The sequence below is a fragment of the Echeneis naucrates genome, chromosome 23 (assembly GCF_900963305.1).
Source record: "Echeneis naucrates chromosome 23, fEcheNa1.1, whole genome shotgun sequence".
NCBI lineage: Eukaryota > Metazoa > Chordata > Actinopteri > Carangiformes > Echeneidae > Echeneis > Echeneis naucrates.
This window is the reverse complement of record NC_042533.1, coordinates 15,205,495-15,220,931: the sequence shown is the minus strand read 5'-3', so window position 1 is coordinate 15,220,931 and position 15,437 is coordinate 15,205,495. Positions and strand designations below refer to the sequence as shown.

At 41.1% G+C, this 15,437-nt stretch overlaps 1 protein-coding gene and 2 non-coding genes across 4 annotated transcripts; all 3 read right to left on the bottom strand.

The window, feature by feature from the left end:
* Positions 1-6,009: 6,009 nt before the first annotated feature.
* Positions 6,010-13,538, bottom strand: slc25a3a (solute carrier family 25 member 3a). Of its 2 annotated transcripts, none has more exons than XM_029495592.1 (8): positions 13,437-13,538; positions 12,763-12,929; positions 11,593-11,717; positions 9,844-10,023; positions 9,135-9,316; positions 8,405-8,577; positions 7,380-7,490; positions 6,010-6,471 (listed from the first exon to the last, which is right to left on the bottom strand). In XM_029495592.1, exons 2-8 carry the CDS (start codon positions 12,902-12,904, stop codon positions 6,311-6,313), a joined length of 1,074 nt encoding a protein of 357 aa, XP_029351452.1. In that variant the 5' UTR covers positions 12,905-12,929; positions 13,437-13,538; the 3' UTR covers positions 6,010-6,310. The 2 variants fall into 2 exon arrangements, with proteins under 2 accessions (XP_029351452.1, XP_029351451.1); XM_029495591.1 differs by lacking the exon at positions 11,593-11,717 and adding an exon at positions 10,363-10,487.
* Positions 7,114-7,316, bottom strand: LOC115037246 (small nucleolar RNA SNORA53). Its single transcript, XR_003840456.1, has one exon. It is a non-coding gene; the product is annotated as a small nucleolar RNA SNORA53 (small nucleolar RNA).
* Positions 8,880-9,082, bottom strand: LOC115037247 (small nucleolar RNA SNORA53). Its single transcript, XR_003840457.1, has one exon. It is a non-coding gene; the product is annotated as a small nucleolar RNA SNORA53 (small nucleolar RNA).
* Positions 13,539-15,437: the final 1,899 nt, after the last annotated feature.

The following is a 15,437-nucleotide window of genomic DNA, read 5'->3' as shown; positions in this document are numbered from 1 at the left end:
AGGTAACTTAGATCCATCTTAACAATGGCCTGTCTGTAAAACAGTCATAGTCTCCAAGTGAGCCTTAAACTCTAAAGCAGGTACCATGTGGTACCTCTAGGATCCCAATAAGGAGTACAGAGCAGGTCTCATCCTCCCCTCATTTCTCCTCAGCTCCACCTTCTCCTCCAAATATGATTTTTTATGGTTCCAAAAAAAAAAATCACTTCGCTCTCAACTAAGCACAACTAAAACTGTTTATACTTGCCAGTGATTATCCTGCATGTTCATGTGAGAAGAAGAGGAGATCGCTGTCCCTCAGCAGAATATGCAAACTCAGTGCTTCACTTTTACTGGATCAACCTCTCAACATCATTAACTAAAGTCACTAAAAGTGGAGTAAGGAGGTCCTCTAGTGGCTGAAGATAGCTTTTGAGAGCAAGTTTCATTTGATGAAGCCCGGTGACACAGGGAAATATTGTTTCTTAGAGTCAAACCTCAACAGCCGAACTGGCCAGTTTTAACTGGTGAAAACAAATTACTTAGATTGATGATCCTATTGAAATGGACTGCGTGGCACTGTGTAGTTGCCTGTGGCTTTCATCTGGCCTCTGGGAGAGGGCCCAATTGGTTTCTCTTGCATGATACTCCTGGCGTCCCACTGGTCTACAGAAGAGATTCAGGGAGCTGAGATAGGCAGCACCACAGCTGTGCAGGTGTTGAGAGAAAAGCACATGGCATTTGTTAATTCTCAAAGAGAAAAACAGTGTTTCTATGGCAGCAGCATCTTGTCATCAAATGATTGTGACTGATGTCATTACTAAGGAGCAATGGACCAGACAACCAGCTCAATGTGAACAGGTTTGTCCTGTCTGGTTATTAGCACATGCATAAAAAGGGGTAGAGTTATCAGCAATTGACAAATAGGAAATGTGGAGAAGTTTGCAGCGGTGCACCAAGCAGAGCAGCATACTTCACAAATGAGGTATTGTTATCAGTAAATTTGAAGAGTTGAAAAACATCAATAGAGCCAAATGCAAAACTGTTGCTGCTTCCAAACGAAGGAACAACTGCAGTCAATTATAATATCCAATAGCTATATAATATAGAATATTCTAATATCTGACTGGACCATCATGTATGCATGGATCTGATATTATTCACTTGTGTGTTTCCTGAAGTGAATGTGTTGCTTAAATGAAGCCACACGTGTAAAGTTGTAAAGTTTTTGTGGCTTTACTTTTTTATTGTCTGACTGACTGTCTGACTGTGATGCTGTTTATCTGCCAGTTCAGTGCACTCACATGTGAGTGGATATGCACACTTTGCTTTTCCAATGTGTGACAATTTTTAGCCTCATGCTTTTGGCTGCAGCTCAGGAGGTATGCTGCTGAAGAGGTGGCGCTGGCCAACAATGAAGGTTGCCCATAGTAGAGGAAGTGGTGAGGAGGTTGACCTCTGACCCAGGCTGTGGGCCAGATTTTTACAAGGTCAGCACCAATATCAAAATACTGGTTACCTCATTATACACATATGTATTATGATAATTATGGAAGTAAGTGAAGCTTTTCCTCTCTCTGTTGTTGATGAGGAGAACTTAGCACTGCTGCCTGCAAACTGTTCGATGCAGAGGTAACAGTGAAAACAATCTTTCATACACTCTTGTTGATGATCATGGTTTAAATTGCATAAAACCTTCATCTCATGAAAAGGACATTGATGTGTTACCTGCATTTACAGTGCTTTTGAAAATAGATACGATTGTTATTATTTCTCTTTTTTTCCTAGATGGATGATGAAGAAACAATCTCCCTTTGATCCAATAAAGCTTTGGTGGTACATTGTAGTATTTTGTAACAGTTTCATTCAGTTTTCAATGTGTCTCTATCTTAATAAATGTTGAGAGTGGACATGTGGCTGTAACTAATTTACTTGTAATTACTAAGGCCTCTTATTGGCGTGGACTGCACACAGGACAAACAACAACTTCAACTGAACTCACTCTAAAAATGAATCGATTGCTTTCACTTATATAACAATTCAGGATGAGAGGAACCTTTTGGGCCCTGAGTCTATGGCTTCCACATCCCGACAGAGAATATTGAAAGTGGTAACACCATGATCCTAATCAGTTAAGTGAGCATTATAAACTGGCATACTTGTTTGGGTTCCAGCACACCTCAAAGGCAGCACAGCAGTATAGTGGTTGATGCTGTTGCCTCACAACACAAGTGGCCCAAAATGTGAGCTGGGATTGGTTCCATCACATCCTGTGACCAGGAAATTGATATGCGGTAGAAGATGGATGAATGAATAAATGTTTCAGGTTGGAGCAGATACTGTGAGGGCTATGTACAAAAGGATGTTGGAGCTTGAGATTAAGTAAGAAGCAGTGGCTGTAGAATATAAGTGCATGAGCCTAAAAAGAAAGGCGTGCACACATAAGAAGCCACAGGGTGACAGCAGTCAGTCCCTGGTTACCTTATTAGGCTGTACCCAGTGTTGTGGGTAACTCCCACTGAGTATTCTAATTACTTTTTTTGTGTAAAGTATAACGTAACGCGTTAGTTTTGTGCATTAAGTAATCCGTTATTTTAAGAATTTCTCCAGATAAGGAAAGGAAAATCCCGACTGCAGCCTGCTTTTTATCAGACAGTAACGTACTGTGTAACTTGCGGACACAGCAGCTGTTAAAATTTCTGTTAGATCTGTTAGAAATGGATCTGAATCTGCTACCTGTTTACCTCAGTTTGTGTACAAGTAAGCACGCTTTATGCACTTTCATAACTGCATTCAGGTTAAAAGAAATTCAGGAGTTACATAATCTTGTTTGGTGCTCATACATAGGCTACCTGGGCTGGGTAGGTGTGAATTTTGATTTATATGTTCTGGGATTTAAAAAAAAAAAAAAATAATAATTAATAAAACACTATGTGGCATATTGCTTACTGTCTTTCCTGTTATTGTTATCCTGCAGAGTTAATTTGGTTGGATGACTGATGTTATTCATTGTCACGACTTCTCTGTGCTTTTAAAGGAGGCTGTGTGTCTGTGTCAGTTAAGTTGCAGCATGTGATAACGCATGAGTACTCTAACACGCTACTTTTATTCATGTCACTGTAACGTAACCGATTACTTTTAATTAATGGTAACGTTGTAACCTAATTAACTACTTTCCAAAGTAACTATACACAACACTGTCTGTACCAAGGCAGAAGGGGGAGGGAGGAGTGAGTGGGAGTTTAAATTTGTTTCTTCTGTTTATTAGCAATAAAGAGCCTTCAAGTTGTGAGTGGAGTAGTCTTGTCTTGGTGATTAAAAAACATGGGAGTATCAGGTTTTATATGGCATTCGGAAAGTTAAACGCACAATATCAGTTTGATGTTTATCCTCTGCCAAGACTGGGTGATGTCATCGAGCAAGTAGGCCAAACAAGGTTCATTACCACTTTGGTTTTTTGCAAAGGCTCCTGGAAGTTGGCCTTGTTTGAGGATTCAAAGCCTCTAATTGCTTTTAGGAAGCCTCAGTATCAGTTTCACTTCACCAAGTTGCTGTTTGCTCTGCAAGAGCCTCTGGAAACCTTTCAAAGACCAATGAATTAAGTGGTGGCAATTATGGAAACATTTGCAGCTGCTGATGATACAGTGATCAATAGCAACTCTTAGCAGGAAAATCTGGGCCATCTAGCAATTGTGTTGGGGAAAATCACAGTAGGCTTGACCATCAATCCCGCGAAGTGTGTGGTGGCAAAGTAGGAGACCTTGGAGGAGGTGTCACTGGGCTGGAGCAGGACAAGGTGGAAGCAATCTGAGCAAGGGAGACACCGACTGCCCGAAAAGAAGTAAAATCGTTGCTGGGTCTGGTGGGCTGGTACCTGCATTCTATGTGGGATTTCTCTGCCAGAGCAGCACCCTTAACTGATCTCACCAGTATAGCCAAGACAAAGATTGAGTGGGGTGAGGAGCAGGAAAAGGCGTTTCAGGACCCTGTCAACATCTTCAAGTGTTATCTGCTTGAGAGAGAGTTCACCTGGGAGAAGGATCATAAGGCACTGCAATGGTTGGAGCAGATGAAAGTGTGATATGTTTAAAACTAATACACTATAATTGTGATATGTTTAATACCAATACACTATGTTCCTGCGATGCTTACTGTTACAAGTTTAGACTGTGTGAACAATGAGAGGAGTAAACTGTTTGTCTCAGTGCCACATCCACACGGAGGAAGAGATGAGTCAGCATAATGAGAGAAGGGAGACCACATTGAAAGAAAATGTGTGTGCAGGTGCAGAGCTGTAGGAAAAGTATCAAACTCATTCTAAATGTCAGTTACTGATAAAAACGCATGCTATGACCTTGTCCTTGAGAATAAAAGTGCTGACATGAGACAAATGCATAGCCTTTGGAATGTCTTAGATATGGGGGGAGAGACTGACTAAAAGATTATAAAGCTGTGTTTGAGAAGGGTGGATCAGATCTCACTGGTGTTGATGCAGACTTGCCTCTGTATTGTGTGATCTCTTTGCAAGATCTTTGCTTTAAATAAAACTAGGTGACAGAACTTCAACGACTCCGACTGATCTTCTCACATTAACCAACTTGGGGAAGTTTGGTGACTTCAACAAAAGATACCAACTATCAGATCACCAAATGGTTCCTGTCCCTTCAGCCTTATCAGCTCTCCGTCAAGTGGCAGGGTGGTTGGTAAGGGAAAGGAGTCAGAGAACCTCTGTTGAGATCTGCTACTACAAACTCTTGTCCTGCATTCTGCCTACTGTTGGTTTGATGGGGAATCCTTCACATAATGAAAGAAGAAAAAGAAAACAGAGCTCTGAAAAAAAAATATGTTTGATGCTGCTTATTTCTCCACCACACTCTCATCCTGCTTATAGAGGTACACTAACAACAAGAAAACCCTGCAGTCCATATGTGCTCTATTGGCATGGCCTTGAACTTATCCAGACTACTGCATTTCATTTTTGGGTATCCTTATTAGAGTAGACAACTTTGTTTTCAGAGGGAGAGTTTAGTCTTAGAGCAGACTGGGAAAAGGCACATGTTGCATTCAGAAATCATGAAAACATCACATGCATGTTGGACAAAAAGGGTAAAATTCTTCCTGGGAGGGAAGCTGTCGTTTGGGTGCCAGTTGGGGACGCCAGCATCAAAGACTCCCTCATCTGTCAGGAGGGGAGGCGGATATTAGGGCTCGGTTCATAGTCAGGAGCGCAAGCTCTCAACACACTCTGGCACATTGCTGTAGCTGTCTCTCATGCTGCTGTACTGCCTGTTCCTGAAAATGGAGCTCCCTGTCTGAAAATGTCCCCAGTTTGCATTTCAGAAATCTGTCGCGCTGTCTTTAGCTTCCCGTGCCAATGGAATACACTGCCCTCTCCAGTTAATATAAAGCCTTGATTTCCTGTGTCCATAACAAAAACTTTTCAGTGGTGCCCTGACAAGTTTACCCATTACATTTAGTACAATACCACCATTCTTGATTGATATTTTATGAGCAAATTAAATGCAAAGTTTGTAGAGCATTTTATAGGTGATAGGATTTTCGATTGTATTGCTGTTGCATGCAGTTTATGGCACTGGTCACACTGGGGAACCCTGTGAAAGGAGTAGTCACCAACATAAACTACTCCGGAGCAAGTTAGCAGTTCAGTACAAAGTGCTGTGGTAATGTATAAACTGAGGATTTAACCTGAATTTCTCTCAATAACTGCAATTCCTAGTTCATGGCAAAGAGCTCTAATATGTTTGTTAGCACCTTATCTGGATACCAACTTGTCAACTGCATAGACTGCAAAAGAACTCTGAATTGAGCACATAAAAGATATCTTGAAGTTAAATAGCAATTGAATGAGATAGTTTCATGGCTGGGAATCCAAAGGCAGAAAGGCTTTTTAAAACATTAGAAGCCACACCTGACACCATTCTGGCTTGAACTGCAGTAACAGACCAATTAGAGTGACATGTGGAACATCTGACTGCATCCAGATGAAATTAAAAATTAAATGCATTTGAAGACAGATGTTACAGGGAATTTAATTCTTTTATTAGAATATCCACATTTACTAATGACAGGGACTGATAAAACCAATCGGGTGTTTCTACAGAGGCATATTTCCTGTTAAACTCTTGCCAAGACAAGAGTGACACTTTGTTTTTAAATATACATGAGTAGTAGCAGCCCTGAGCTCAGTGCAGAGCAGGCGAGCTGAACTGAAATATAGAAAACTGCTGTGTGCGTTGTAGAAGTGGGGGGGTTCAAAAGTGTCTGCCAGAGACTGCAGCTCAGTGGGGGGAATGAGGGGACGGCCAGTGTTTCAATCTACGAGGCCAAGCTTCTTCTTCAGGGACTCTGGCATCTCAGGGGGAGGGGGGCGGGGCAGGCGGAAATACACCTTGACAGAGTCATAGATGAACCACTGCAGGGCAGTCAGAGTACCAATCATGATGATACGGGCAACCAGACCCTTCCACACACCTGAACAGGGGAGAGATACAAACATGGTTAAAACTGTTCTGAACTGTAGTCCATTTGCACACATTGAATAAATTGCTTTTAACTCAAGTTTTCATATCAGTCAGAAGACAAACAGGGTGTGGAGGATCTTTGATCTTCTATTATATATCTATTAAACAACATTAGACCTGGTCTGCAGTACCAACACTGACATCATTGAGTAATCAGATGGGAACTGGGATTCACTTAAAAGTACATTTAAAGCATGTGGTGTGATTCACTAAAATAAAGTAGTTTCTGATAGCACCACTAGAAAACCACTGCTCAAACATCCTGCTAGAAAAAAGATACCTGACGCCTTCAAAGCTGCAAGAAGAATTTGCTTTCGTGTTTCAAAGGCAAAATACTGCAAATAGCAAGGGGAAATAATGCACCAACAACCATTGTGTATGTTAGATATCTGAGATGAATGTTTTTATCAAAATACTAGTTATGCAAAAACACCTTATACACTGATGTACAAAAATGTCAACATATAAGTTTACATATGCTGCCCAGCTGCACCTTTTAAAAATAAATACAACTACATTTGGTTCAGTTTAATAGTTGCGTTGGATGATTGACTAACAGCCTGTTGATATTGCACTAAAGTTCAGTCAGCTGAATGTCCGTCCCCCAGGCTGGCAACACTGGGGGCTACTTGTCTGTAGAGGACAGGCTTGCCAGTGATGCAGATGGGCTGGGGGACAGGTGGACTGCTCTCACATACCAATGACTCAAGCACCTCCAACTGTACAGCCAGAAAGCTGCTAAGGAACACTGCCAAGAAGACAGCACCCTCCAGAGGTGGATCTAAGGAGCATGTTGATCAGGTCCTCAATATTTCACTATGCTGCTGTTGTAGGTATTGGACATCTGGAGATACGAACCTTTAGGTCCAAGCCTCTTGAGGACCTGGACAGCAGTACTACCCTTCTCCTTGTTTAGCACAGACACCACAGAGTCAGCAGGGTGGGACACAATGGCACAGAACACACCAGCTGCAGAGACAAAATGAGCCCATAAAACACATCAGACCACTGGAATCTGCTGTCAACTGTATAGTTCAGGGGTCTGTATCACAAATCTGGATTTCAGTTTAGCGAGGTAACTTCAGGCTTAACCCTCGGTTTTTAGTCAAATGTTTTCTATCTATCAGGGTACACTGCCATGGCAACTTATGCAGAACACAGCCTCCCCTGAAGCAAGTTAAGTTCAGGGATAAGAGCTCAGCAGGTATATAGGACCGCCTACTGACCAATCAGTTCCAGTGTTTCCTCTACGTTCATTTAGGAGTGTCGCAAATACACCACCGCGACATTTCTCCACTTTCACTGCGTAGACTGGAGACGATCATTAGCCTTTTACTGACTTAATTGTATTGTTTATTTCTTGCCTTTTCCATGGTCCAATTTATTATATGCATGAAACGCCGCCCCTTTTATGTGAAAGCACACAGATCTAGATGGGAAAACCACTGGCTCAATTAGAGAGTTAGAGATTAAAGAAATTATAGATAACCGCCTTGGCCGCTGATGTCTGGGTAAGTGAAGTCAAATAACAAAAAGAGATTCAATCCAGCTTCGTGATACAGGCACCAGGAGTGATGGATTAGTGCAAATAAAACTTTACCCATAACATTGGAATATATTCTTACAAAGGACAAACTTCTCTAAAAATGTCAATGCTTCATGGTTTTAGAAATTGATTGTCTACTTTAACGAGCTCCAGATCAAGTGCTGTTCACTTTGACTGGTGTTCATAGCTTGACTGATTCACTTTCAAATGTTTTCCATTGGTTCTTGAGAGAAGAAGAAAAAACAAAAAAAACAAAACTATTTTCTATGTGAAGAGAATAACGAATTACTGTTAATCAGTCAAAAGCAAGCGACAATTGAAATGTTGCATTACTCACCGATGTAACCTGCCACAAAGGTGACAACCAGCTGCTCGGACTTGGTGCATTCACTGCGGGGCTTGGGAACAACATACTTGTAGAGCATCTCCACAGTACGCTCAAAGCAAGCAAACTTCATCATGGTGTAGGGGATCTGCCTCATCCACAGGGGCACCACGCCCTTGTAGAAACTGAGTGACAAGTTGAAAGATAAGTAAGATCCAATTAAGGATCTAGTGTGGAAGCCAAAAAAAGCTGAAATGGTGAAAAGATGTCCAATGACAGTGCCACAAGAGGTTATATGAAGTCTGAAAACTGTTGGTAGACTTGTAAATCATTCAGGTAAATTTAAAGGATGATATTTTGACACCACCACACATTTCAGAAATATTGACATTTAAACAAAAATATTTTGTATTATGTGATTAATACCTTACATTAACAACATACTGTAATATATTCAATTCTCTTCCACACTTCACCAACAATGATGCGTGTCCATCCCCCAGGCTGGCAACACTGGGGGCTCCCTGTCTGTAGTAGACAGGGTTGCCAGTGATGCAGATGGGCTGGGGGACAGGTGGACTGCTCTCACACGCCAATGACTCAAGCACCTCCAACTGTACAGCCAGAAAGCTGCTGAGGTGCACTGCCTAAAAGACAGCCATCTCCAGAGGTGGATCTAAGGAGCGTGTTGTCCTCAGAAATTGTTTTCTGTTGATCATAACGGAACTGGCACAACACTTACGCCCAGAGCCCCTCCTCTGCAAACATCTTAGGAACACACTGTCTGAGAGTGTTGGCATAGCCTGGCTGGGTCTGGATACGAACTTTGACAGCCTCCATAGGAGCCAGAGCAATGTCAGCAAAGAACTCAGCACTGGCAGAGGCAGCCAGGTACAGCGATGTCCTCCACAGATAAGTATTCTCCTGTTGGGTGAGACCACGCAGGAAGATTAGATGAAGTCAACATATAGAAGTTGGGTTGCAATAATAAAGCTACCAGACAGCGACCAATCAGGGATACTTATCATAGAAAAGCTAGCAAACCTGATGATTTAAGATAGTGGTTTGCACGTCAGAAGGCATTTTAAAAAATAGCAATCTTTAGGTTATTTCTCATTGCCAAAAGTAGCCATCTTGTTTCAACTTGTGAAAGTATGGGATTTTTTGTATTACAATTGATTAAAAGAATGCCTATGAACAAAATCAAAAAACTCTTGAGATATATCTTAATGGACAACTGTAATAACACTGCATCTTCATTACAGGTTTGATGTCATCTGATGTGTCCCAGGGTTCCTGATTAACATCTCTACAGCATCCTAACCAACTCTAAATATACTGACTGTAGCACAACCATCAAATTGTTGAGACAACTAATTGCTGACCAGTTGTTTGGTTCAACATATTCCAACAGCAATGTGAAGAAATGTCAGCGGAATGTGTGCACTCACCTCTCCAAGCATGTCACTGTAGAGGATCTTGAACACTTCATAGAAGCCAAACTTGCACAGCCCCTGCATGGAGTAACCAATGAAAGTGGGAGCCCAGCCCTTTGCCAGGCCTCGGACACCATCTTCCCGCACTGTGACTGCAAAGCCGTTGCCAATGCTCTTGTATTTATCTGGGTTCACCTAGGAGAGAAACAGTGAAGTTAGCATGCATGTCAATAAATCTAAGTCAGCTGTAGGAACTGATGTGTGAACTTCTTGGAAATATGTGCCTAAAGCTGACTTTAAATACTGAAGGCACCTTTTCTGAAACTTATGCTTCAGAGTACACATGGTGATTCTATTTTAGTTTAAGGTTTAAAAAAAATAATAAAAAATTGTACTAAAAATAATTCCAATCATTAAGCCCTGTAGTTCAAATTTTAGTTTTCTTTACTATTCATAATATTTCTGGGCCACTGGAGCCTGAGAAGATGGAGTTACTGCTGGCTACCTGTTGCGACTATGAGCTTCCATACAAACCTGCAGACGACACTTGACAAGGTCGAGGGGTACCACTGCTGTGTGTGTGATGCCGCAGCTCAGGATACCCCCAAACCCACACAGGGCATAGTACTTTGAGGAGCCAAACTCGCAGCTGACATCCTCTGTGGTAGAAGGGAAGGGACACACAACACACATGCAACATGCAGCGTGACATGCAACACAGGACAAAATCAGCAAAAACCAGAGCAGCATAATGGAGGAATCATCACTGCATGATGCAATCTAGAAATTCAGTTTAGTGCCAAGACTCATCCATTATATACTGCTCTGCCACCAACATGCTACAATGATTACGATCACACACCAAATATTTACTTGGGGGGGGGGGGACAAAAAAATAAATAAAATATATATATATACATACACGTGATTTCAGTATGCACTTTCAAGGACCACAGGGGTGTTTCAAACAATCGGACAGATCCCCCCCCCCCAAAAAAAAAAAAGTTTTTATGTTCATATCTCAGCTTGCATGCAGCCACTGTTGTCCTTTTAGCTCAAGTTAATTAAATTTTATATACAGGGACTTGAAATTTGATATGGATAATTCATACATAAATTATGTAATTAAACAAATGGCTGCATCAGAGTTAGTCCAACATTTTGCTGAAGATTGGATATTTAATTTGTAGTTAACTGGATAAAAATAAGCACGTGTGGACCTACAAAACTGTGACGAAACCAAATCATTCTGAAATACACTAATGGATAAAAATGATTAACAATTCATTTCATCAAAAGCTGATACGGTGGAGTCAAAAAACTGAAAATCTCTCACATCATTGTCACCATTGTCTGTGTTTATGAACAATCACTGACTGATATGAGCCAGCCTTAATGGTGTCAAATAGCACAGTCTACACTCAAGACACTTAATTTCCCCTCAGGTGTGGCTCTCGAGACCTTCACCTACAACATGGGTACGCCATTGCAGATTGAGTGAAAGTGGGAGGTTGTGGATTCACGAGGCGGGCAGAAGTCTTTATACAATCTGGAACAGTAGTGCAGAGTCATGCAGCCACGTTATGATCACACCAAAACATCTAAATCATGGGAATCACTACACAATGACAAGAATGAATGAAAAACTGGAGTGGCACCATTTCTCCCATGCAAATTGGTGCATTAACGAAAAAAAGACCACAACAGTTAGGGATTGGCGACGTGTGACATTTAAAAATGTAGCATTGAGCCACAGAGACAGACCTGCATTCTGCATTTCACCAGGTCAAGTGGAACAACAGCTGTGTGTGTGGTGCCACAGCTCAGAATCCCACCAAAGCCACACAAGATGAAATACTTTTGAGAGCCAAACTCACAACTGTCGCCCTCTGAAGAAACACAGGTGAGACTTAATTATATATCTGGTTTTAAACAAGAGGAATTTTTCTTTCAGTATTTTGGGTATCTGACCAAGAGGGGTGAATTGGAACTCGTAAAATTAACATATCAGCGCTTTTAACCTACCTAGATGTCTGTCGTTCAAAAGCTTTAACAGACTGATATTTAGGATGTTTCACCATTGTACTGTTTATGCAACAGAGTACATAAAGGTTTAAAACAAACACCATCAAGTGTTTAACCTAAAAACAGAGCCATAGAACAGAATTATGCTCTATAGTATGACCAAACCTATTTCCACCCCTAAATGTAAATAAATATGTAGCACTGTTTTCACTTTCTTTAATGACAGGGACAATTTCATATTGAAGGGCAGAATGAATTGGGTAGATGGACTTTAAACCATAAACAGATAAAAAAAAAAAAAATTTGATTCAGAACTTCGGAAGCTCCAAATGTACCAAAATGGATGTCAATAAGTTTGACACTTGTGGTGTGGACTTCACTGACATTGAGAAAGTATATAGATTTTAACCTAGAAACGTACTAGACTAATGCTGCAAACTAATTTTGGGTACCATTTTTACAACATGTAATTAAAAGCTAGAACAGCTTGTACTTGGTCAGGGGTCACAGGCAAATGTCAGATAATTTGCAATTGTGTTACTTAACGATCAATTCTACCAGTAAACAACTTCCTTCATCATAACACCACTTTTAGAAATATTTCAGTGCGACACAAATACAGTTTACTGGAATACAGAGACATGATACTGCTTTGTCCTTCCTTGTCCTCCACGGGCAGCTTGTGTGCAGCCGTGGCCTAGCAGCTGGGGTTAGCTGTCTCTTCAATTGTATTTCTCATAAAACATATTTTTGAAATAAACAAAACTGAGTTCTAAGCGCATACTGTAGACTTTACTTAATAGGTACATCTATGCTCAATTACGCAGTGATGTTGGCCACAGCTTGGTGAATCCGGTTTGCTAAGCTAAAGCAGCTAATACTAGCCAGCCTAGACTATGTCGTGGTTACCTTCTGCGGCGGCGGCTGCTGCCAGTGTGCGGGTCCTCTGTCCATGGAAGCTCTGATGCGGTTCTTCCACTTTCTGGAGGGTGAAAAGTGGGGCGCTGAACGGATTAGCCCGTGCCAGCTGCGTCAAAGTAGTGGGGTACATATTGGTGTCCTGCCTGCTGGCGGAGCTGCAGTGTAGTGAGAAAATGAGTTAGCTGGCGGCTAGCTCTGACAGAACAGCAACTTGTAACGCAATTCACCTCCAGCGAACCGGCACCCATGTAAAACCATCTGCACAGTGTAACGCTATGTCACATGCTTGCTAACTTAGCGTCTGAATGACCGTGGGCAGGAAATGCAACGCTTGGCGAATAGAGACTAAGCCTCAGAAACGATCACGGTAAATGTTATTTTACAGCTAGTACACGTTACCTTCCAATTATTGGTCAGTAGCACAGACGCAGCAGTTTTATAAACGTATTCCTCGTTCTTGTCTAGCTGATGTTAGAATACTATGCTAAGCTAATTTGCCCGCTACACAGTGGAAGGTCTCTGTGTAAAATAAAGTGAGTGTAGAGACGGGAGCAACGTAAACTGAACAGCTGACAGGATCACGGCTGCGTAGAACTTCCATTGCTATAAATTTGCGATGCCGTTTTTAATATGTATTATTTTACATCTTTATTATCACTCACCTTTTCTAGGTCTTAAAATGGCGCCTCCGCTTAGCTGAAACCGGCTCTTCTCAGAGGCCGAATGACCTCGCGGTAAATCGTTTTGTCCTTTCCTGACGTCACTGCGAAGCTTGGGCGGGTCGGTCTGTTACTCTGTCCAATAAGAGAAAACAGGGAGCTGTCAATCAACACCTCTCATTTCGTCACAGCGTTGGATCAGAGACGGCCTGTGTTAGTAGGATGCGAGCCACTGATACAGGACAGTTGTGTGTGTGACAGTCAGAAGAAAAGAGGAAGGGTGACAGATTGACAAAGAGGGACTGCTAATGACAGTATTAGCCGCCTGCTGGCAGCGGCTTCTATTCTGGTCCAAACTAATGCGGCCGAGGGCGAAGCCCCCTTTAGAGAGAATCACTTAGTGGACGCAACCGGACACCTGGTTGAATTTCATGACAGTCGGTGCATTTGGGCTCACATGTCGGTGTGGAGGTGCTCTGAAGTTGTATGTGCAGACACAAGATAAGGAAACTGAATATAAAGTCGCTTTTCTTCCTAGTGTCATTGGAGGTATGATACAATCTCTCAGAAGGTTTAGGTTGACCTGAACGAATGTGATCTCTTCGATGTGCACTTCTCACGTGACTGTTCAAACTGCAGTTTCTCACATGCTGCTGACACTGATTGGGCAGTAATAACACCAATAAATATTTTTTTTCCATTTTGGTTAAATTTTCATGTTATAATATTTGAGCATGTTGACGGAGCTAAATAAAGTATATTCGAATGATTGTGTAATTCTGAAGTTGCATAATCATTTACCCAAATAACACATTTGTTTTTGTCATTTTGTCAAAAACAAATACCTCTAGAAAAAGACAATTTAATGGATGAGTGCTATGGATAATGGATGGATGAATTTTCCAATGTTACCAATTTCCTGCTCTACAATATTAAGAATATATGAACAATATTCAAATGCCATAAGAAAAACACAATTTTATTTTGCCCACATACGTATAGGAAAATGAAAATTCTAATTGGATTTCTGCAAGCTTCCATAGAAGACATACTCATGCTCGTCTTCTACTACTTATCCGTTAAAGCATATTCAACCAGAGACTGGAGAAGAGAACTACCAACAAAATTACATTTCCTCTCATACTTCGGTCAACGTCCTCATTTGTTTCTGTTATTACTGGAAATAGGCTTGTTTGTAACTGTGAAGTTGCGTCTTCTAAAACTCTACCAGGCTTCAAAATCTACATATCAGAACAGAATGTGTAACACAGGCAGCTTTGACTCCAACAATGAAAAGTCAGTAAAGTCTAGTGATACCCTAATTTTTATGAAAATGATTAGTCAATTCAGTTTACTTTGAGAAAATGAAAATAATAATACTAAAAATTTGCTGGTTCTGAGGAAATGGTGTGCTGTTTTTCTGCATTACTATTGTAAAACTTAACAGGCTTTTGAAGGCAGTGATTACTATGGGCTCCAGTAACCTGAAATGTATATCTGCTAGCTTTAAATAATAAAGGGGTCAACTCATAAAAATGCAAATGTCTGGTGTTACTCTAGGTTTTGTTTTGTGTGTCCTGGTACAGAAATTTCAGGCTCTGACATGTTTGCCTCCCATTATTAAGTTGAATGTTGTTTTATATTATGTTAGTGGTGATACATACAGCTATGGAAAAACAGGATTGGATAGTGTCTATATTACTCAGAATGATCCACACATCACAATGTAAATTGAAACTTCCACTAAAGAAACAATCCCTGCATAAACTTTTGATAGCCCTAAGTATGCACAATAGTAAAAAGGACAGTTTCTATTGTGTGTCAAGCCTTGCTGGAAGTGTGGCTTCAGACCTCTGAAGGTGATCTGTGGTATCTAGACTAAGATGATACCAGTAGATCCTTTAAGTCCTGGAAGCTGTGAGGTGGAGCCTCACCCTTTACCATCACATGTATTATCTTAAACTTTAAACAGAAACTGAAACATGGCTTTAGTGCTTCTCAGTT